This window comes from Chiloscyllium punctatum, chromosome 47 (assembly GCF_047496795.1).
Source record: "Chiloscyllium punctatum isolate Juve2018m chromosome 47, sChiPun1.3, whole genome shotgun sequence".
Lineage (NCBI taxonomy): Eukaryota > Metazoa > Chordata > Chondrichthyes > Orectolobiformes > Hemiscylliidae > Chiloscyllium > Chiloscyllium punctatum.
Genome location: NC_092785.1, coordinates 20877543 through 20901925, shown reverse-complemented (window position 1 = coordinate 20901925; position 24383 = coordinate 20877543). Strand labels below are relative to the sequence as shown.

Genomic DNA, 24383 nt, shown 5'->3' with positions numbered 1-24383 from the left:
GGAATATTATATCCACTCTCACTCTGATATTACACCCTACACACTGGGATATTACACCCCCTCATTGGGATATTATGCACACCCTCACTGGGATATTACGCCCCCACTCACTGGGATAATACGCACCCCCTCACTAGGATATTATACCCCTACTCACTAGGATATTACACCCCCCTCACTGGGATATTACACACGCCCTCATTGGGATATTACACCACCCTTTCTGGGATATTACACCACCCCTTCGCGGGAAATAATACACTCTCCTCACTTGGATATCACACTCACTCAATGGGATATTACACGCTGCTCACTGGGATATTACACCCCTCTCACTGGGTTATTACACCCACCACACTGGGATATTACAACCACCCTTACTGGGATATTCCACCACCCTCACTGTGATATTACATCCCCTCACTGGGACATTACACCCACTCACTGGGATATTACACCATCCTCACTGTGATATTACACTGCCCCACTGGGATATTACACCCTGTTCACTGGGATATTACACCCCTCTCACTGGGTTATTACATCCAGCACACTGGGATATTACAACCACCCTTACTGGGATATTACACCCCCTTCACTAGGATATTACACTCCCCTTATTGGGATATTACAACCCCCTTCACTAGGATATTACACCCCCTCACTGGGATAATAACATCCTCCCCACTCACTGGGATATTACGCATCTCCTCATTGGGATATTACACACACCCTCACTGGGATATTACACCCCCTCACTCGGGTATTACAACCCCTCACTGGGTATTACACCCCCTTCAGTGGAATGTTACACAACCCCTCACTAGGATATTGCACCCCCTACACTGGGATATTACACCACCCACCCTCACTGGGATATTACACCACTACCCTCACTGTGATATTAAACTCCCTTCACTGGGATATTACACCACCCTCACTGGGATATTACACACCCCTCACTGGGATATTAACATCACCCCATTCCCTGGGATATTATGCACCCCCTCACTAGGATATGACACCCCCAATCACTGGGATATTACACCCCCCTCTGGGATATTACGCACACCCTCATTGGGATATTACACACACCCTCACCGGGATATTACACCCACCCCTCACAGGGATGTTACACCCCCTCTCCGGGGTATTACACCTACCGCTCACTGGGATATTACACCATCCTCACTGGGATATTACATCCCCTTCACTAGGATATCATCCTCTCCCCCCTTCTCTGGGATATTACATCCCCTCTCACTGGGATATTTTAACCGCCCATCACTGGTGTATTATACCCACTCTCACTAGGATATTACACCCCCCTCACTGGTATATTACACCTCCTCACTGGGATATTACACACCCCTCACTGGGATATTAACATCACCACATTCCTTGGGATATTATGCACCCCCTCACTAGGATATTACACCCCCACTTACTGGGATATTACACCCCCTCACTGGGATATTACGCACACCCTCATTGGGATATTACACACACCCTCATTGTGATATTACACCCACCCCTCACAGGGATGTTACACCCCCTCACTGGGATATTACAACCCCTTACTGGGATATTACACACACCCTCATTGTGATATTACACCCCTCCTAACTTTGATATTACTCCCCTCTTCACTGGAATGTTATGCAACCCCACCAATGGGATATTGTACCCCCTATACTGGGATATTACACCACCCCCCTCACTGGGATATTACACCACCACCCTCACTGGGATATTACACACACCCTTCACTGGGTTATTATTTTGTCCCTCATTGAGATATTACACACAGCCTCACTGGGATATTACACCCCTCTCAGTGGGATATTGCACACCACCCCCTCACTGGGACATTACACCACCTCACTGAGATATTGCACACACCCTCACTGGGATAATACATCACCTTCACTGGGATATTACACCTTGCTCACTGGGATATTACACACACCTCACTAGGATTTTACACCCACCACACTGGGATATTACAACCACCCTTACTGGGATATTACACAACCCTCACTGTGATATTACACTGCCTCACTGGGATATTACACCCCCTTCACTGGGATATTACACCATCCTCACTGGGATATTCCACTCTCTCACTGGGATATTACACCCCCCTCACTGGGATATTACACCATCCTCACTGGGATATTACACCCACCATACTGGGATATTACAACCCCTCTTACTGGGATATTACATCACCCTCACTGTGATATTACACCACCCTCTCTGGGATATTATAACCCCACCCCCAACTGGAATATTCCACTATCCTCACTGGGATATGACACTCCCCTTCACTGGGATATTACAACCCATCACTGGGATATTACGCACACCCTCATTGTGATATTTCACCCCCTCTTCATTGGAATATTACGCAACCCCTCACTGAGATATTGCACCCCCTATACTGGGATATTACACCACCTCTCTCACTGGGATATTACACACCCCTCACTGGGATGTTACACTGCCCCCCTCAATGGAATATTACACACCCCTTTCACTGGGATATTACATTGCCCCTCATTGGGATATTGCACACACCCTCAGTGGGATATTACACCACCTCACTGGGATATTGAGCACACCCTCACTAGGATATTACACCCCCCTTCACTGGGATATTACACCTTGCTCACTGGGATATTACACACACCTCACTAGGATTTTAAACCCCCTCACTGGGAAATTACACCCCCCTCACTGCGATATTACACCCTCCTCACTGGGATATTACACAGACCTCACTGCATTATTACACCCCCCTTGACTGGGATACTACACCACCTTCACTTGTATATTACACCCACCTCACTGGTATATTACACCCACCTCACTGGCATATTACACCCCCTCGCTGGGATATTACGCACCACCTCACTGGGATAATACACCACCCTCTCACTGGGATATTACACCCTCCCTCATTGGGATATTATACCCCCCTCACTGGTATATTATACCCATTTTTACTGGGATATTATACCCCCCTCACTAGGATATTACACACCCCTTTACTAGGATATTCCATCCCGCTCACTGGGATATTACACTCCCCCCTTACTTGGATATTACACCCCCCTCACTGGGATATTACACCCTCCCTTACACTCCCTCTATAGTTCGCCGGTTTCTCCTAACAACCTTTCTTAAGCAAAGGTACAACATTAGCTATCCTCCAGTGATTATGCTGCTCATTCATAGTTATCGATGAAGCAAATATTTCTGCAAGAGTTCCAGCAATTTCCTCTCTAATTTTCAAAATGTTGTTGGATACATTAGATCAGATCCTGGAGATTGATTCACCTTTATATTTTCTAAGACCCTCAGAACTTCCTCTTCTGTAATGTGAACCATTTCTAAAACATCAACATTTATTTCTCTGCATTCTCTGGACTCCTTTTCTTTCTGCCCAGTAATAAAACTGATGCAAAATATTCATTTAGCACCTCTCCCATCTCCTGAGGTTCAACACAAAGAAAAGCTTCCTGATCTTTTAGGAACTCTACTTTTGCCCTAGGTACCCTCTTACCCTTAATATAATTTGTAGAATCTCTTTATATTATACTTAACCTTACCTGCCAATGCTATCTACTATTCACCGTTTGTGGTCATACATAAATATTGTTGTGTATTTGAACTTCTTGTATTTATGAATAAAAATTGTCATACACAGTTCTTATTTATTTATCAATATTATTTGTTCAGTGGAGAGCTGTTTGTGCTTATATATAAATTCTATTAAATATATACCAAATAACATTTTATTTTGTTATTTATGTGTAAACAAACAGCTCCAATACACAATTATATTTATACATAAATACTAATAGTTGCATTACAACAATATTTACAAATAAATAAGAACAGTTCCAATACACAATTATGTACAACTTTTTTGGAGCTGTTCATGTTTATAGATAAATATTGCTGTGCACTGGAGATGTTTGTGTGTATACATGTTATAGGAATTGTTGTGAATTGGAGCTGTTCGTGTTTATATAGACATACCATCATATGTTGAAACTGCTCTTGTTAACATATAAATATTAGGGAGTGTTGAAGTTGCAGCTGCCTTCTACCCACCAGCACTACAATGTCTGACCACTTGGGGCTGCTGCTGAGATCCTCAGTGTGATGGGATGGATCTGCAGTCCCAGCGACGGCCGGACGGGCGGCAGCACAGTGGTCGCGTGTTCGCGCCTGCGGGGGATGATTAGGCGGGAGCACTCGGTCTCTCGCTGTTGGGACAGGAACAACTATTCGGCATCGGGGGAATGTTATTGAAGAGCACCAGGGGCAAGCGCGAGGGTTAAAGAGAGATTGGCAAAGGGTTAAAAGATTGTAAAAGGGGGAAGAATTAAATGGAGGATAATGAGGACAAGGTTTAAGAAGAGAGTAACAGGGAAATGGTTTAAAAACAGGGAAAGGGTTTAAAAACAGGGAGAGGGTTAAATACAGGGAGAGGGTTAAATACAGGGAAGTTTAAATACAGGGAAATAGGTCAAGGGTTTAAAAAGAGGGAAACGGTTAAAGACAGGAATATAGGGGAAGTGTTTAAAACAGGGAGAGGGTTAAAGACAGGGGAACAGGGAGAAGGTTAAAGACAGGAATATAGGGGAAGTGTTTAAAACAGGGAGAGAGTTAAATACATGGGAATAGGAAAAGGGTTCAATATAGAGGGTCCAGGATGGGTTTAAAAACAGGGAGAGGGTTAAATACAGGGGAATAGGGAAGGGTTTAAAACAGGGAGGTTCAAAAACAGGGGGATAAGGAAGGGTTTTAAAACAGGGAGCGGGTTGGTTAGTTACAGGGGTATAGGGAAGGGTTTAAAAACAGGGAGAGGGTTGGTTACAGGGGTATAGGGAAGGGTTTAAGAACAGGGAGCGGGTTGGTTAGTTACAGGGGTATAGGGAAGGGTTTAAGAACAGGGAGAGGGTTGGTTAGTTACAGGGGTATAGGGAAGGGTTTAAGAACAGGGAGAGGGTTGGTTAGTTACAGGGGTATAGGGAAGGGTTTAAGAACAGGGAGAGGGTTGGTTAGTTACAGGGGTATAGGGAAGGGTTTAAGAACAGGGAGAGGGTTAGTTAGTTACAGGGGTATAGGGAAGGGTTTGAAAACAGGGAGAGGGTTGGTTACAGGGGTATAGGGAAGGGTTTAAAAACAGGGAGAGGGTTGGTTACAGGGGTATAGGGAAGGGTTTAAAAACAGGGAGAGGGTTGGTTACAGGGGTATAGGGAAGGGTTTAAAAACAGGGAGAGGGTTAGTTAGTTACAGGGGTATAGGGAAGGGTTTAAAAACAGGGAGAGGGTTAGTTACAAGGGTATAGGGAAGGGTTTAAAAACAGGGAGAGGGTTAGTTCGTTACAGGGGTATAGGGAAGGGTTTAAAAACAGGGGAATAGGGGGCAGTTTAAACACAAGGGAACCCGAGGCTTAAACACAGCAATAGGGAGAGGGTTAAATACAGGGGGACAAAGAACAAGTTTGATACAGGGGAATAGGTGAAGGTTAAAAACAGGAACAGGGACAGCGTTTATCTAGTAATACAGGGGAACAGAAATACAGTTGAATACTGGGGAGCAGAGAGAGTGCAAAATACAAAGGAACAAGGAGAGGATTAAATCTGGGGAAAACAAGTTGGTTAAATCCAGGGGAACTGGGAAAGTGTTAAATACAAGAGAGAAAAAAGGGCAAGGGGTAAATACAAGGGAACAGAGAGATAATTAAATACAGGGGAACAGGGAGATAATACAGGGGAAGGGGTAAATACAGGGGGTGAGTGAAATATAGAGTAGTAGGGAGAGGATTAATTACATAGTAAAAGGATGAGGGCTAAATACAGGGGAAATGGAGAGGATTAAATACTGGGGAAGGGAGAAGGTGAAGTAGACAGTAATATTTCAGATTTAATGCAGATTATAGGATTAATTTGAGAGTAATAGGAAAAGAGTTGAACACAGTTAAAAATTGTAATTGGGAAAATTTTAAATAGTAATAGTGAGAGGGTTACATAAAACATGATAGGTACAGTATTACAGAGCAAAATAGGGAGAGGATTAAACACAGCAGTGGAAAATTGAATATAGATAGAGGGTTAAATACAATTTAACAGGGAGATGATTTAATACAGAGTAATGTGGAGATGATTTAATACAGAGAGGGTTAAAACAGGTAAATAGAGATAGGATTAAATACAGATTAGACAGGACAAATGCAGAGAAAGGATTAAATACAGAGGAATAAACAGTATTAAGTGCAGGTAAGAGGGAGAATGCAAAGTATTCAAAACAGGATTAAATACATAGTGAGATCCAATATATTGAGGAATATATAAATATAGAGGAATAGAGAGAGTTAAATACAGAAAGAGAGGTGTTTAAATACAGCCCAATTGTGACAGAGAGAGGGGTTTACACACACCCTGAGAGAAAGCGAGGTTCAAATATTGGGGGAGAGAGGATTTAACACACCCTGAGAGAGAAGTTTAAATATTGGGAGAGGGGGGATTAAACAGAGCCTGGCAGGGAGATGATTAGCTAAAGAGGGTGTCTGACTGAGTTGACAGTGACTCCATCCAATCAGCTTGCTGCAATGTTCTTGCCAATGCCTGCCCATTCATTCTCGGCCCAGAACCGCCAAGAAAACAGAGATATAAGTTTCACTTCCAGTCGAATGAGATAAAGGAGTGTGTGTCTCTGCTGAGGAGGTTCACTGACTGTGAAGAGAGAGAAAACCGGCCCCTTTCGCAAGCAGCACTTGCAGGTAATTATACATCAGTTCTGTTTGCGTTCAGAGTTGCTGCATTGAAAGTGCATGTGTTTGACAAGAGTGATTTCATACTCCATGAATTTTGGCACTGTTCTTCTCTTTCCATGTCCCTGTTTGTCTGTCTGTCTCTCTCTCTCTGCTTTCACCGCGCAGACAGGAAGACCAGGCCTAGACTCTATCCCTGCTCTTAGCTACATAAGCTCAAAATATCAGAGGGTGACCTCTCAGACACATAACCACACATGAATGCACCCTGCCCTGGGGGGAGAGGAAATGAGGCAGGGTTCCGGCTTTCAGTGATTGTACTGTTATACAGTCATACACCGCACAAACAGACCCTTCAGTCCAACCAGACCATGCTGATGATAATCCCCAACTAAACCAGCCCCACCTGCTTCTGCTTGGCTCAGTTCCCTCCAAAACTTTCTTATTCATGCGCTTGCCGAAATGTCTTTTGAACATTGCAACTGTCCCAGCATCTATGACTTCTTCTGGAAGTTAACTCCATATGCGAACAACTCTGTGTGTGTCTCTGTGTGGGTGTGTGTAATTTAAAAAAAATTGCCCCTCCATGTCATTTTTAAAATCTTTCTCCTCCCACCTTAAAAATATGCCCCCTCGTCTTGCAATCCCACATCCTGGGGAAGAAATAACCACCATTTATCTTACCTATACCCGCCATGATTTTATAAATCTCTAAGGCCACTGCTCAACCTCCTCGGCTCCAGTGACAAACATGCCAGCCCATCCAACCTATCCCTAGAGCCCAAACCCTCCATGCCCAGCAAATCTCTTCTGAACCCTCCCCAGCTTGACAATATCCTTCCTGTAACAGGCCAAGCAGGACTGGACACGGTGTTCCAGAAGAGGTCTTACCAGCACTTAACAACCTCAGCATGAATTCCTGACTTCTTTACTCCCCTGGGTTAGAGAGAAAGAAAGGAAATCAGCCAGGGTTCCTGCTCCTGATCACTGCATAGCAACTCCTGGGTTAGAGAGAGGAGTTAGCTGACATGATTTCTGTACCTGATCACTGCACAGTGACTACTGGGTTCGACAGAGGTGGGAAGTCAGCCTGCTCCTGATCATTATCCAGTGATCCCTGGGTTAGAGGGAATGGGAGAGGGGGAAATCAGTCAGTGTGTCTGCTCCTGTGCACTGTCCAGTGATTCCCTGGGTTAGAGCGAGTGAGAGAAGGGGAATCAGCCAGGGTTTCTGGTCTTGATCACTGTCTTGTGATCCCTGGGTTCGAGAGAAATGGGGAAAATCACCCGAGGTTCCTGCTCCTGTTCACTGTACACTGATCCCCTGGATCAGAGACAGCGACAAGGGAAATCAGCCAAGGTTCCTGCTCCTCAACAGTGATCCCAGAGGTAGGAAGAGAGAGGGTGTGGAGAATTAGCCAAGTTCCTACTCCTGAACAGTGTTTAGTGACCCAGGTGTTAGAAAAACTGGAATTCAGCCAGGGTTCGAATGTGCAGTGACCTGCAGTTGTCAATATTTGATAACTGCAGCACACTGTGCTGAATGTCTCCTCAGCCCGTGGTGAAGGATGTTGACTGTGTCTCAGTGAAGCTACTGTTCTCCTGGAGTTACAGGTTGGGTTTTTTGCGCCAGACCTGTGGGCATTACAGGCTGTCTCAGGGCTGTGTTGTTGGCGGGTCAGCACCGAGGGGGTGCCGCGCTATCGGCGGGTCAGTGCCGAGGGGGCACTGTGCTATTGGGAATGCAGTGTTTTGGGTATGGTTCTGTCCTATTTGCCGTGTCAGGTGAATGCATAAGATCACAATATAATTTTTGGGAATAGAGCTGGCAGTGTTCTTCCTAGTGGCCGTGGGTCTAATGTTGATCCACAAAACTGTATGACTGAAATAACAGAGGATGAGGGTTATGGATCCCTTTGGTCTGTGTGGGAACTTAGTGTGCAGGTACAGACTGTTGTTTCCTGAACTGCATGTGATCGTTCCTGAAACAATGTACCAGGATAGTATTTCTCTGGCTGTTAAATATTTGGAATACTTTTGAGGAGAATGATATTATTGAAATTGTTGTCTCCCTGCTCGTTATTTTCTCACCACTGCCTGTCTGTCTCCTTTTTTTTTGCCTCTCTCTTTTCTGACCATCACACATTCCGTCTTTCCTCACTAATTGTACGTTCCTCCCTTTCTCTCCTTTGCCCCATCTCTCAGCTGCTCTGTTGGTCACTCGCTATAGTCCATCTCTCTCTCTCTCTCTCTCTCTCTCTCTCTCTCTCTCTCTAGTGGGCATTCTCCTTTAGTCACCCATTCTGGTTCCAGTCCACTCTGTGACTGTAGCCTTCTGTACGTAGTATTGATGAGAGTTTAACCACTGTCAAGTCCAGACTTGGCCTCAGAGTGCCACAGAGAACACATTGTTCTTGAATCCCCTGGCTGCTGGCCCAGCATTTAATTTGTTATTTCTGCTGCGTGTTAATTAAGTTAAATTGTTAAGAAGTCCCTTCAGATGCAAGGGTTGAGAGAGCCGTGAGCTTTGATTCTCTCGTTTTCTGCTGCTTCACTCCTTCACATCTGCCTCTTGGTGTCACTTCGCCCACTCCCCACTGCTCTACTTTCTGTCTCTTTGAATTAGGTTCCCTACAGGGTGGAAACAGGCCCTTCAGCCCAACAAGCCCACACTGGCCCTCCGAAGAGTATCCCAATCAGACCCATTCCCCTACGTTACTTCATGCACTTAGCCTGCACGTCCCTGAACACTATGGGTAATTTACCATAGCTAATTCACCCTGACCTGCGCATCTTTGCGCTGTGGGAGGAAACCGGAGCACCCAGAGGAAGCCCACGCCGACAGTGGGAGAATATGCAAACTCTACACAGACATAAGGCAGGAATCGAACCTGGGCCCCTGTTGCTGTGAGGCAGCAGTGCTAACTACTGAACCACCGTGCCACTCCGCTTTCTGTATGCACTAACTGTTGGGTCAACAGTTGTTCCATTGCATTTTGGTAGCGATCCTTTCTGTCCTTTGTTTGGATTGTCAGCCGGATGTTTTGTTGTGAGCTCCACAAATTCAATTTTCTGAAAATCTTAATCTGATGAAAATAATGACTGTCTATCAATTCTCAGCAACTGATGAAGATATCCAATGCACGAACTTCAAAAGACGCTTACACACAGACACAAACACAGTGTCATCCTCACAGGAGCAGGCTGTCTCCGACACACACGGAGGAACAGGTTTCTCAGTCTTTTTTCCACCCCCCCCAGCACACCTGGAAGAACAGATTGCCCCCCACCTCACACTCCCAGAGGAACAGGTTCCCTCCCCCATCCCGATACATGCAGAAGAACAGATTGCCCCCCTGACACCCCCACCCCAACACAGAGGAACAGGGTCTCCCCTATGCTCGCACAGGAGCGCACACTCCCCTCCACAGCCACAGGACCTTGCCCTCCTCAACCCCACTCTCCTGCAGGAGCACAGCCTCTCCTGTAGTCAGAAGGCATACAGCCTAACACATGCATTGCCAACCAACTTTGCTGAAGTGAGCCATTCCTACATTTGGCCCATATCCCTCTGAACCTTTCCTATCCTTGCACCATGTGCATATGTCTTTAAAGTATTGTCATTGTTCCTGCTTCTACCACTTCCTTTGGCAGCTCATTCCATTCATATACCACCCTCTGTGAGGAAAATGTTGGCCCTTCGGTCTTTTTTTTATATCTATCCCCTCACCCTAAACCTATGCCCTCTAGTTCTGGACTCCCCGATCCCAGGGAAAAGACTTTGCCTAGTTACCCTATCCATGCCCTTCATAATTTTGTAAACCTCTATAAGGTCACCCGTCAGCCTCCAATGCTCCAGGGAAAACGGCCCCAGCCTGTTCAGCCTCTCCCTGTAGCTCAAATCCTCCAACTCTGGCAACATCCTTGTAAATCTTTTCTGAACCCTTTCAAGTTTCACAACATCTTTCTGAGAGGAAGGAGACCCTTGCACATGCTTGTGCTTTTCTTAAAGACTCCTGCTGTATGTGCCTCTGCCACCATCCCTGGCAGCGCGTTGCAGACTCTGACCACTCTCTGTGTAAACAACTTGCCTCTCGCGTCTCCTTTTGAACTTTCCCACTCTCGCCCTAAATGCACGCCTCCTTGCATTAGTCATTTCATGTCTGCTGAAAAGATTCTGTCCATCCACCCTATCTGATCATTGTATTGACTCTTCCCAGCCTGCACTGCTCCAGAGAGAACGTCCTGTATTTTTTCAGCCTCTCCTCGTCTCATCCGGGCACCATCCTGGTAAACCTCTTTCACACCCTCTCCAAAGCCTTCACGTCCTTCCTGTAATGTCACAAGCAGAACTGAAAGCAATATTCTCAGTGTGGCCTAACCAAAATCTAGTAAAGCTCACTTTCTGCCTCTTGTACTCTGTTCCCTGACCAATAAAGGCAAGCATGCCATACGCCGCCTTCACCACCATATCTACTTGTGTGACCCATTTCAGGGAATTGTGGTCTGGAACCCCAACGACATCAGTGCTGTTCAGGGTCCTGTCATTAACTGTATACCTTTCCTGAATATTTGATCCCCCTAAGTGTAGCACTTCACACTTATGAGGTTTAAACTCCCATTTGCCATTTCGCCACCCATATCTGCAACTGACCTATATCCCACTGCATCCTTTGACAACCTTCTGCACTATCCACAACTCCACCCATCTTTGCATACCGTCTGCAAATTTACTTACCCATCCCCATCTACATTTTCATTCAGGTCACATATCACAGGCAGCAGAGTCCCAGTACGGATCCCTGCGGAACACCACTCCTCACAGACCTCCAGCCAGAATATCATGACCCTCATCTCATTATCCTCCAGATCCTTCTCCTGGGTGAATACCAATTCAAGGTATTAGAACATAGAACAATACAGTGCAGAACAGGCCCTTCAGCCCTCGGTATTGCACCAACCGGTGAACTAATCTAAGCCTGTCCCCCTACACCATCCCATCATCATAATCATCATCATCCATGTGCTTATCCCAGGATTGATTAAATCTCCCACAGTCCAAAGATGTGCAGGTCAGGTGAATTGGCCATGGTAAATTGCCCGTAGTGTTAGGTGCATTAGTCAGAGGGAAATGGGTCTGGGTGGGTTACTCTTCGGAGGGTTGGTGTGGACTGGTTGGGCTGAAGGGCCTGTTTCCACACTGTAGGGAGTCTAATCTAATCTAACCACTGAGCCACCATGCAGCCCATAACTGCCATGCTGTCAGAGGAGCACTCTCCAGCACATATTGGAACAATCACTGGTATGTCTCACACACTGAAACTTTCAGGTAGGCGTCCACAATAAAACTTATCTATACCTCAAAGCGCAGGTACATTAGTGCACACGCAGTAATACGTGCTTGCAGTAACATGAACAAATTCTGTGTTCACGTGCTGTCACACAGGAATGGAATGTCCTACACACGCTGTTATATGGGTCTGCTCTGTCTGGAACACACTGTCACTCAGGAACAGAACATCTTCTGTCCCTTGCTGTCCCTGTCATGTTCCTGGCCTCAGTTTCCGCACTTTCTTTGTTTATATTCTTAATGTTATTGCTCTGGCAATTATCCAGAAAGATTCACACATTATTCCTCCTGTGTCACCTGTTATCCTCAATTGACATGGTTCTATCTTAAATGATAAGGTGATCAGTAAACAGGGTCCTGATTGTTATTACACTCAAGTAGTATAATTTATCTCAGAAGCTGTTGGAGATTACAGTGATCAGGGAAGCAATGTTTACTCATTTAAATGTACACTCTCACATTGTTCGGCAAAAACATCGACTTTTTTACTTAAACACATAAACCCAAGCTTGCAAACCTATCCACAGAAGGAAGTTTACTGGTGCACACGGACTCATGTCTTATCAAAGAGTCATCGAGGTCTACAATATGAATGCAGGCCCATTGACCCAACATGCCCATTCCACCTTGTTTTCACAATATAAACTAGTCCCATTTGCCTGCATTTGGTACATATCCCTCCTCCACACGTTTCCCACCCATGTACTGTCTAAATGTTTCTTAAGTGGTGAAACTACTCCCTTCCACCACTACCTCCTGGCAGCTCATTCCAGATACTCTTGTGTGGAAGAGGTTGCCCCTTCGGACTCTTCTGTACCTCTTACCTTAAACCTACGCCCTCTAGTTTGAGACCCCTCCGCGAGGGAAACGCTGTCAGCTTAATCGACCTTATCCATGCCCCTCATGATTTTAAGTACCTCTGTCAGGTCACCCCTCTGTCTCATACACTCCAGTGAAAAATGTCCCAGCTTATCCAATCTCTCCTAATAACTCAAACTTTCTAGCCCAGTTAGCATCCTAGTAAATCTTTCCTGCACTCCTAGTGTAGTAATATCCTTTCTATAGTAGGACTGCATAGAGTACTGTGATTGTGGCCTATCAATGTCTTGTGCAGTTGCAATATGACATTACATTCCGTACAGTGTGGAAACAGGCCCTTCGGCCCAACAAGTCCACACCGACCCTCCGAAGAGCAATTGTCCCAGACTCATTCCCTTACATTTATCCCTGACTAATGCACCTAACACTACGGGCAATTTAGCATGGTCAGTTCAGCTAACATCCCATCTACTAGACTCTGTTCTCTGACCAATGAAAACTCGCATGCTAACAGCCTTCATCACTGCCCTGCCTACCACTTTCAAGGAGCTATGAACCTGTCTTTGTTCCATAACACTCCCCAGGAGTGTGCCATTAACTGTGTAAGTCCTACCTTGCTTTGTCTTACCAAAATGCGACGCTATACATTTATCTGAATTGAACTCCATCTGCCATTCCTTGACCCACTGGCCTAGTTGATCAAGATCTCGCCATATACCCAGATAACCTCCTTCATTGTCCACTATACCACTGATCTTGATGTCATCCACAAACTTACTAACCATGCTTCCTAAATTCTCATCCAAATGATTTTATATAAATGACGAATAACAGTGGACTCAGCACCGATCTCTGTGACAGTGCTGGTCACAGGCTTCCAGTGTGAAAAACAACCCTCTGCCACCACCCTTTGTCTTCTACTGTCAAGCTGATTTTGTACTCAGTTGGCTAGCTGTCCTTGGATCCTGTGAGATTTAACCTTACTCAGCAACCTACCGTACCCTGGTTTGTCAAAGATCTTGTGAAAGTCCACATTTGCAACATCTCCTGCACTGCCCTCATCTACTTTCTTGGTCACCCCTTCAAAACCTCAAACAAATTCGTGAGGCACAAAGCCGTGCTGACTCCCTCAAAATGAGTCCTTTCCTCTCCAAGTGCCTGGAGATCCTGCCCCTCAGAATCCCTTCTAACAACCTACCCATCACAGACTTAAAGCTCACCGGCCTGTAGTTCCCAGGCATTTCCCTGCAGCCTTCCGTAAATAATGGCGCAACATTAGCCACACTCCAGTCTTTGGGCACGTCACCCGTGGCTATCGATGAAACGAGTATCTCCGCAATTTCCTCCCTCGCCTCCCGCATTGTCCTGGGACACGCTTCATCAGGTCTCGGGATTTCTGTACCTTAATGTGTCTTCAGACTTCCAGCAACCCCTCTTCTGTCGTGCGGAAACTCTTCGGACATTGCTATTTAGTTTTCCAAGTTCCTGAGCATCCATACCTTTCTCGACCGTAAATATTGATGTGAAATATGTATTTAGGATCTCCGTCATCTCTTGTGACTAAGCACGAGGATTACCTTGTTGATCTTAAAGAGGCGCTATTCTCTCCCTAGTTACTCTTTTGCCCTACATGTACTTGTAGAATCTCTTTGGATTGTCCTTCAGCTTATCAACTAATGCCATTCCCGCGTCCCCTTTTGGCCCTCCTGATTTCTGTCTTAAGTGTAAAAAGAGAGATGACAGGTGGTGTTTTAACCTCAGGGTCACCACGAGGGCCATTGTCAAGAAGGTGAAGCCTTCATGGCGACCTGAGTCAATGTGGATATCGAGCCCGTGCTATTGGCATCGCTCTGCATGGCGTTCCAGCCAAATGAGCGAACTGACCCCCATAAAACAGGCTCTTGCACTTGCTCAGGTAAGCTTACGCTGGCTGGCTCAGACAAGACCAAGTTGACACCCTAACCATGTATGTGTGCACGATCACATCGGCTCACGTAAACATTGGGGGGGGTATGCACGCACTCGCCCATGGAAAACTGATGTGTGCTTTAACTCCGGAAACTCAATCTCTCATTCATGGTGATTTTTAAAAAAAACAGCCAGTTTTGAACACCCACTTGCTCTTGCAATTAGCCAAGCCAGTGCGCGCACACTCCCGGATATGGAGATTCTCACAATTCCCTGCATAAACACTCCTCCAAACACACCCCTATTTGACCATACACTTGTCCATGAGGATCCATGTATTGCACAGTCCCTCTACATATGAGCGAAAGCACAGATGGGTGGCGTTTGCCGATGTTTCCAATGAAGGTCACTGTTCTCTTTTTATCTTCCCAGCCGGGGATCAGGAAACTCCCAGGATATCAAAAGAGAATTTCCGTGAGTCAGGGCGATGGAACCTCTCAGGGAGAGGATCAAACGGCTCTTGACTTTCGCCACAGGGCTGTTTGAGTGCATCTGCTTCTCTGGCGTGCTCTTCGGCTGGGCATCCCTCGTCTTCGTGCTGAAGAAAGAGAAATATTTCACTGACCTCTGTGACCCTGTGCAGAACAGCAGCCACCACGGAGTGGAAAATGGCACCAGTAAGTGCGCTGCAGGGAAGCGAGAAAAGAATGGCCCAAGAGAGCGGGGGAAGGGATAAGTGGAAGAGAGAATGGGGACATGGAGCAGAGATGAGGATGCGGGTGTGTGGAACAGGATGGAATACACTGATAGAGTCCAGAAGGAGCTGAAAGCAACAAATGGTAGAGATCACTCTGCCCTTTCAGTGGGTCAGTTCTGAGGGAGCGCTGCACTGTCGCGCGGTCAGTTCTGAGGGAGCGCTGCACTGTCGCGGGGTCAGTTCTGAGGGAGCGCCGCACTTGACCCACAGGTCCCTTTCCGTCCCTCTCACTTCATGTTTATATCTCTGTCTCAGTGCACTGTGATCCCCAGGATGAACGCTTCACCCTCCTCTTCACTCTGGGATCCTTCATGAACAATTTTGTGACACTGCCATGCGGCTTCATGTTCGACCGCTTCGGTACCATGGCAACCCGCTTTTTCGGCATGTGAGTCCGTGATCTCTTCTGGTCTATTCTGCTTCTTCGCGGGTTGGAGGGGTTGCAGTGTTTTAAGCAGGGCCAGAGGCTGGAGGTAGTGTGTCCTCAGTGTCTTAGAAGCTGGCAAAGGAAGTGCTATGACCGCTTTTGGAGAGTGGAATTTCTGGTCAACCACCACCAGCAGTGTTGGCTGTGCATCTGGACCGATGTTCCCCTGGCTCAGCGATACTTATGGAGAGACAGGGACATAACATGGGAAGGAAAGAGTTTCAGGCCTCTCAGCCCCTCTGGTCTGGTGCTGGCTTTCAGTTGTAGTAATCCAGTTAGATTTATTTCCTGACCGTAATTATGCAGCCCTGCTGGATACTCTCCCTCGAAGGCACCCATTCGATTTCCTTTTGACATTACATGTGGCATCCCTTTAGTCGCCATCATAGCCACGCAGAGGTCATCCTCGGTCACTGCATTAACCTCCGAAACAAAAATCTGACAGTTAACTATCAGTTGTCGTATGCTGATGCACCCTCCATGACAATGGCTGTACCCACCAGAGTTGACTTGTCAGCTCTCTCCTCTCATGAAGTGTAACTTTTGAGTTTCCTCTTTGAACTGGTATTCTTGCAAATTGTCCTGATTAGTACAATGTGCAAATCTTCAGCAAACTGTCTTTTCTCAGTCAGTACTGATTCTCTTCAGGGATAGAAATCTGCTTTCCTTACCTGGTAGTGAGGGAGGGCTGCACTGTCGTGGGGTCAGTAGTGAGGGAGTGCAGCACGGTGGCGGGGTAAGTACGAGGGAGGGCATACTGTCGGAGGGTCAGTACTGAGGGAGGGTCCAGACCTACAGTGATGTGGTGGGCTTCTAACTGCCCTTTGCTGGTCTCCAAGAATTCAGCCAACTCCTCAAGGGGCAGTTAATGATGGGCAATAAATGCTGGCCTGGCCACCCATTAATCAAACAAACGGAATGATCCCCTCAAAGAGTTTGTTTCTGATGTCACCTCCTTGCACACAAACTGCTTCTTGCTCTGAAGACAACTTAGGTTTACAGATGGCACCAAAATTGATGTGACACTGGTGAAGGCTATCTCTAATTACAACTGGACAGTGGACCAAGGAATGTTGGAGTGTTGCATTTTATGAAGGCAAACCAGGACAGGGCATTCACACTTAACTATGTAAGTTAGCTTGCTGAGCTTGAAAGTTTGTTTTCAGATGTCTCATCACCATACTAGGTAATATCATCGGAGAGAGTCTCTGGTAAAGCACTGCTGGTATATCCTGCATCTCTATAGAGTCTTGGTTTCTTAAGGTGGATGATGTCATTTCTGATTCCTTTTTTCAAGGGAAAATAGATAAGTTCTAAATAGATGTGTTTTTTGATGGAGTTCTGGTTAGAATGCCATGCCTTGAAGAATACACGTGCATGTCTTTGTTTCGCCAGTCCGAGGATGTGTGTGTTGTCCCAGTCAAAGTGGTGTCCTTCTTTGTCTGTGTGTCTGGAAACTAGTGATATTGGGTCGTGTCTTTTGGTGACCAGTTGGAGTTCATGTGTCCTGGGGACAAGTTTCCTGCTAGTTTGTCCAATGTAGTGTTTTTTACAGTTCTTGCAAGGTATTTTGCTGCTTAAGTGTGTTGGTAGGTTTTTGGGCTACCATGATGCCAAGGGGTCTGAGTAGACTGGAACTCATTCTGATACATCTTTGATGTAAGGTAGTGTGGCTATAGTTTTTGGATGCATTGTGTCTGCTTGTTTGGGTTTGTTACTGAGGAATCAGCGGATTGTGTTTATTGGGTATCTGTTTTGCTTGAAACCGTTGCATAGGTATTTTCCTTCTGCTGTTTGCAGTTCTTGGGTGCTGTAGTTTGATGTAGCTCATTGAAATGATGTCTTGATGCAGCTCTGTCTGTGTGTGTTGGGACAATTGCTTCTGAAGTTAAGTATTTGGTCCATGTGTGTTGTTTTTCCTGCTTTGAAACTCTCTGTTAACTGTACATCCAGAATCTCAACCTTTTTTAGTAGCACTTTAAAAAAAAATCAGAATTAAACAGGACAGACTTGCAAAACACGAAACCAGATGGATCCAATACGCCACTCAAACCAGGGGCCCCATAGTCTCCCTACCTGGTACACCAACATACAGACTAGCCAAAGAACTCCACCAAAAACTAAAACACCTAATTAAAGATTCACACCACTCCATTCACTCCACCCAAGAATTCCTGAACACCAAAGACCCCAAGATAGAAGAGGATGAAATGATGGCCTCCTTTGACATTACAGCTCCTTTCACATCAATTAACATTGATCTGGCCAAAGAAACACTGTCATTACTACTATGAAAACCAGGACCACAAACACCAGACAGCACCAATTTACAAGGATTTGAGCTATAGGGAGAGGCTGAACAGCTGGGGGCTTTCTTCCCTGGAGCGTCAGAGGCTGAGTGCTGACCTCATAGAAGTTTACAAAATTGAGGGGCATGGATAGGATAAATAGACAGTTTTTTCCCTGGGGTCGGGGAGACCAGAACTAGAGGGCATAGGTTTAGGGTGAGAGGGGAAAGATATGAAAGAGACCTCAGGGACAACTTTTTCACACAGAGGGTGGTACGTATGGAATGAGCTGCCAGAGGAAGTGGTTTTGGAGGGATATAGGCCGGGTGCTGGCAGGTGGGGCTAGATTGGGTTGGGATATCTGGTCAGCATGGACAGGTTGATCCAAAGGGTCTGTTTCCATGCTGTACATCTCTGTGACTCTATAACAAAGACAACATCCTCAAGCTAGTGGACCTGTGCCTCACCACCCACTTCACATTCGATAACAAAACCGACAAACAAGTCAATGGACCAACCATGGGGTCACTACTATCACGACTGATAGCGGGAGCAGTAATGCAAAGACATGAACAAGCTGCTCTCCCATCTACCCAACCCAAACTTTGGGTCTACTACGTGGATGACACCTTTTGTCATGACAAAACGGAACAAACTAAAGGAAACATACAGCACCATCAACAATATCCTGACAGGCCTAAAATTCACAAAAGAAGAGAACGACAACAGACTCCTGTTCTGAGACATGAAGTTGAACGTGCAGTTAACAGAGAGCTTCAAACCAGCGTCTACAGAAAAACAACACACGTGGACCAAGTACGTAACTTCAGAAGCAATCATCCCAGCATACACGGACTGAGCTGCGTCTTGACATTATTTCAACAAGCTGCATCACACTGCAGCACCCAAGAACTACAAAGAGCAGAAGGAAAACATCTATATAATGTTTTCAAGAAAAATGGGTACCCAATAAACACAATCTGCCAATTCCTCAGAAACAAACCCAAACAAGCAGACACAGTGCAACCAAAACTATAGCCATGCTACCTTACATTAAAGACATATCAGAAATGATTTCCAGTCTACTCAAAGCCCTTGGCATCATAGTAGCCCACAAACCTACCAACAAAGCGACTAATGAACCTAAAAGATGCATTAGGTACCACCAGTAAAACTAACATTATTCACAAGATATCATGCAAGAACTGTTTTAAAAAGAAAGCACTACATTGGACAAACTAGCAGGAAACCTGCCACCAGGATACATGAACACCAACTGGCCACCAAAAGACACGACCCACTATCACTAGTTTCCAGGCACACAGACAAAGAAGGACACCACTTTGACTGGGGCAACACACACATTCTCAGACTGGTGAAATAAAGACATGCACGAGAATCTTACAGGCATGGCATCCTAACCAGAACTCCATCAATAAACACATCGATTTGCATCCTATCTACTTTCCCTTGGTGGGGGGGGGGGGGGGGAACAAACTGGAAATGACATCACCCACCTTAAGAATTTAAGACCTATAGATAGAGAGGTGGGACATACTACCAGCGCTTCACCAGAGACTCTCGCTAATGATGTTACTAGTATGGTGACGAAATATCTGAAAACAAGCCTTCAAGCTCAGCAAGCTAACATACATACTTATGATCAACCTTAGCTACAAATCTTCTCAAAAATTGCTAATACACACTTACCAGTAAAGTCTTGGAGTGTTGCCAAACAAAGCCACCTAGGGAAACAGGTTTGTAGTCTCTTGAAGGTGGAGTCACATAATGAAGGAGGTGTTTGACATGCTTGCCTTTGATCAGTATGTTGAGAATATGGGAGTATGGATGTCATGTACAGCCACAACAGGACATTGGTGAGGCCACATTTGGAATAATGTATGCAAATCTGGTCTCCCTACTAGAGCCATGATGTTGCGAAGTTGAAAGGGTGCAGAAATGATTTGAAAGCGTTGTCCAGCATTGGATGGTTTGAGCTATAGGGAGAGACTGAATGGGCTGGGGCTATTTTCCCCGGAGTGTTGGAGGCTGCGGGGTGACCTTATCGAGTTTATAAAATCTTGAGGGGCATGGTGAAGAGCCAAGGCCGTTTTTCCCCAGGGTAGGAGAGTCCAAAACTAGAAGGCATTGGTTTAAAGTGCGCGGGGAAAAATATGAAAGAGACCTTCGGGGCAACATTAACGCGCAGAGGGTGGTGCGTATATGGAATGACCTGTCAGAGGAGGTGGTGGAGACTGGTAATGTTACACTTAAAAGCCATCTGGTTTTGTATATGAAAGTGAGGGTTTAGAGGGATATGGGCCACATACTGGCAAAATGGGACTAGATTAATTGAGGTTGGCATGAACTAGGTGGACCAAAGGGTCTGTTTCTGTGCTGTACATCTCTATGATGCCTGTTGGCACATGTTCTGTGCATGTGTGCAGGTTTGTGTGGAAGTATTTTTTTTAACCAGCTCCCAGAGTCTTTGAGACAGCAACAATGTCACATGAGGTTACCAGGATTCCTTCAGCTCTCCCTCCTCCTCCTCTTCCCCCTCTTTCCCCCCGCCCCCCGGACCTCCCCCCATTCCCCTGTAAAAGCCACAGCAAATCTCTTTTCTAATCTGCCTGTCTATCTATCTATCTGTTCTGTTTGACACCTGTGCGTACTCCCACCTTGCCAACACTGTGGTGTGGAAACAGTAACCCCTCGACTGTCCCCATCACACGCACTTGGTCCCCGTGATGTTCACTCCCCTGATCTCTCCATCTGCCTGCCAGCTTTCACTTCTCCCAGTACTGTGCTTCCACCGCACTCTCTATGCTGATTCGTCACTTTATCTCTGTGATAATCAGTGATCTCACCATTCCTTTCCGTGCAGCTGCCAGTCACGTTCATTTCCTTTCCTTCGCACGCACAAATGCTCAAGCTGTCATCTCCGCTTTCCATCTCTTGCTTGCTCTGTCCAACTGTTACTGGTTTTTCACTGTGCTTGTGTCTGCTGTTTTCTCTTTACCACTTGGAAACATGCCCTTGTAACACACACTCTCTTGCGCGCTCTCTCTTGCGCGCTCTGTCTCTGAATCACCATCTCCCCATTTTGTTTTTTGTCCACTCTCCCATCCAGGTGCCTTCCCTTGCCCTCTCTCAGTAAGGGCAGCAAACATATATTTCCGTGGCTGCAGACACAATATTGAGTTGAGAATTTGTTTGTGGAGGGTTCAGAAAGAGATTTACCAGGATGTTACCGAGAATACAGAGTTTGAGCTATTAAAATAGACTGGAAACACTGAGACTTTTTTTCTGTGGGGCACAGTAGATCGAGAGGTGATCTTGTTGAAGTTTATAAAATCATGAGGGGTGTAGATAAGTGAACGACCAGGATCATTTCCTTTGTGCGGGAGAGTTCAAAACTCAGGCATATTTTTAAGGTGAGAGGAGAAAGATTTCAAAAGGACTTGGGTCAGCCTTTTACACAGTGATTCTTGTGTGAATTGACCCACCAGAGGAGTTGGTGGATACAGGCAGAGTAAAAACATTTGAAAGATATTTGGATAAGTTCATGAATAGGAAAGGTTTGGAGGGATGTGGGCTAAGTGCAGCCAAGTGGGACTAGTTTCTTTTGGGAACGGGTTGGACCGAAGGGTCTGTTTCCATTCTGTACAAATCTATGACTGTGACTCTGTGGTGTGTTGCCTCCCCAGTGCCAGATGGAGAATGACACTGACACTGAGGAACTGTGGCACATTGTGAACCAGGGGAGAGAATGGCCAGAGGTAGTGGGTCAGAGGTAAACGGAAGGATGGGTGCCTGCCCGCTGTATTTTGGGAGCTAGGAAATAATAGGTACTGATCTCTGGATTATTCCCAAGATCAGGAATCTGAGACAGAGCCAATCGATGTTTGGCTATAGGATTGGTGTAGGAGGGAGGGATTGAGATTTGTACATCAATAGGACTGATTTTGGAGCAGATGGACCTTTATAAGAGCTGGCAGGTCATGTTAAAATTGTGCAAGACATTGGATCAGCCACATTTAGAATACTGTGTACAGTTCTGGTCACCACATTACCAAAAGGATGTGGACGCTTTGGAGAGGGTGCAGAGAAGGCTTACGAGGATGGTGCCTGGTATGGAAGGTGGTAGCTATGAAGAGAGGTTGAGGAGGCTAGGTTTAATTTCATTAGAAAAAAGGAGATTGAGAGGGGGACCTGAATGAGGTTTACAAAGTCATGAAGGGTATAGACAGGGTGGATAGAGACCAGCTTTTTCCCAGGGTGAAGGATTCAATAATGAGAGGTCACGCTTTTAAGGTGAGAGGTGGAAAGTTTAAGGGAGGATACACATGGCAAGTACTTCACACACACACAGAGGGTGGTGGGCATCTGGAACGCGTTGTCAGCAGAGGTAATCGAGGCAGGTATGGTAAATTCATTTAAGATGCATCTGGACCGATGCAGGAGTAGGTTTTCTTTGTTCTTTGTACAAGTCAAACAACACTGGAACCCAGTTCCTTGCAGGGGCATTTGCTGGTACATTGAGCATGTCAATGAGGTAGCACGGTTTGGGGGGGGGGGGGGGGGGGTGGGGAGAAAGAGTGCTTGGTCGCCAGCTATTCCCAATGCACATCAACAGCTTGGTTGTGGGAATCAAATGTACTATTTCTGCAGCAACATGGCTCAGAGTTAGCAGTGTTGCTTCACAGCACCAGTGGTCCGCGTTCGATTGCAGCCTCAGGGAACTGTCTGTGTGAAGATTGCACGTTCCCTTCTTGTCTGCATGGGTTTCCTCCGGGTGCTCCAGTTTCCCCGCACAATCCAAAGATGTGCAGCTGAAGTGAACTGGGTGTGCGAAATTGCCTCGCAGGGATGTGCAGATTAGGTGGGAAATGCAGGGTTACAGCGATAGGGTAGAGGGGTGGGTCTGGTTGGGATGCTCTTCAGAGGGACGGTATGGACTCGGTGGGCTGAATGACCTGCTTCCACGCTGTAGGGGTTGTCTGATTTCCACATTTGCTGGTGATGATAAGAGAAGTGGGATGGTGAGTGGGATGCAGGATGTAAAAGCGTTTAAGGCCAACTTGGATAAGTCGAGTGAGTGGGCATGGTGGGTGCAGGAGAATGAAGATCAGCGTGAAGTTGTCCACTTCGGTAGAGGAAACTGAATGAGAACGTATTATTTAAATGGTGATTGGTTGGTATTCAAAGGGACCTTGGCATCCTTCTATAGTGGAATTTGCACATTCTCCCGGTGTCCGCATGGGTTTTTTCTGGGTGCTCTGGTTTCCTCCCACAATCCAAAGTTGTGCAGGTCAGGTGAATTGGCTGTTCTAAGTTGCCCATAGTGTTAGGTACGTTAGTCAGGGGTAAATATAGGGGAATGGGTCTGGGTGGGTTACTCTTTGGAGGGTCGGTGTGGACTTGTTGGGCCAAAGGGCCTATTGCCATCCTGTACGGAATCTAGTCTAATCTAACCTGGTCGCTGAAAGCCAGTGTGCGTTGTCAGTAAGCAGTCAGGGAGATGCATAGTCTGTTGGCCTTCACTAAAACAGGATCTCAGTTCAGGAACGATGCCTTGCAGCAACTGTCCAGGTCTGCCACATCCGGAGTACTGCCTGGCATTTTGGTCTTCCCTTACCCAAGCGAAGATATCTTACCATCGAGGGAGAGCAGTGAAGGTCCACCAGACTGATAAATTGCTGTTTGTCCTTTTGAGAAGAGATTGGTCAACTGCATCTGTATTCGCCATTCAGCCTGTCAAACCTGCTCCACCATTCACCATGGTCATGACTCTCTCTTCTTGCCTCACTCTCTCTTCCATCTTGTTACCTACTGCTAGAAAACTAATTCTTTCCAGTCCATGTTCAGCGACTTACCTCTGCAGCAACTGATGGTGGATAATGCAGCAGGTTCCCAGCTCTCGGAGATTTCTCCTTCATCTCAGTCTGAAATAGCCTGACACCTTGCTGTGGACCCTCCAGTCAGGGAGAACTGTCACTCCTGCATCTGCCCTGTTTCAGCCCTGTCAGAATTCTCGACGTTTCC

At 46.1% G+C, this 24383-nt stretch overlaps 1 protein-coding gene across 1 annotated transcript in view; it reads left to right on the top strand.

Moving 5' to 3' along the window:
• Positions 1–5360: 5360 nt before the first annotated feature.
• The window catches only part of LOC140468541 (equilibrative nucleobase transporter 1-like), a 64015-nt gene continuing 44992 nt past the window's right edge, over positions 5361–24383 (top strand). Inside the window, exons 1-3 of the mRNA XM_072564630.1 lie at positions 5361–6799; positions 15299–15543; positions 15879–16011. Coding sequence (XP_072420731.1) covers positions 15354–15543; positions 15879–16011 — 323 coding nt within the window. The 5' untranslated portion in view covers positions 5361–6799; positions 15299–15353. The remainder of the gene's footprint in view (positions 6800–15298; positions 15544–15878; positions 16012–24383) is intronic.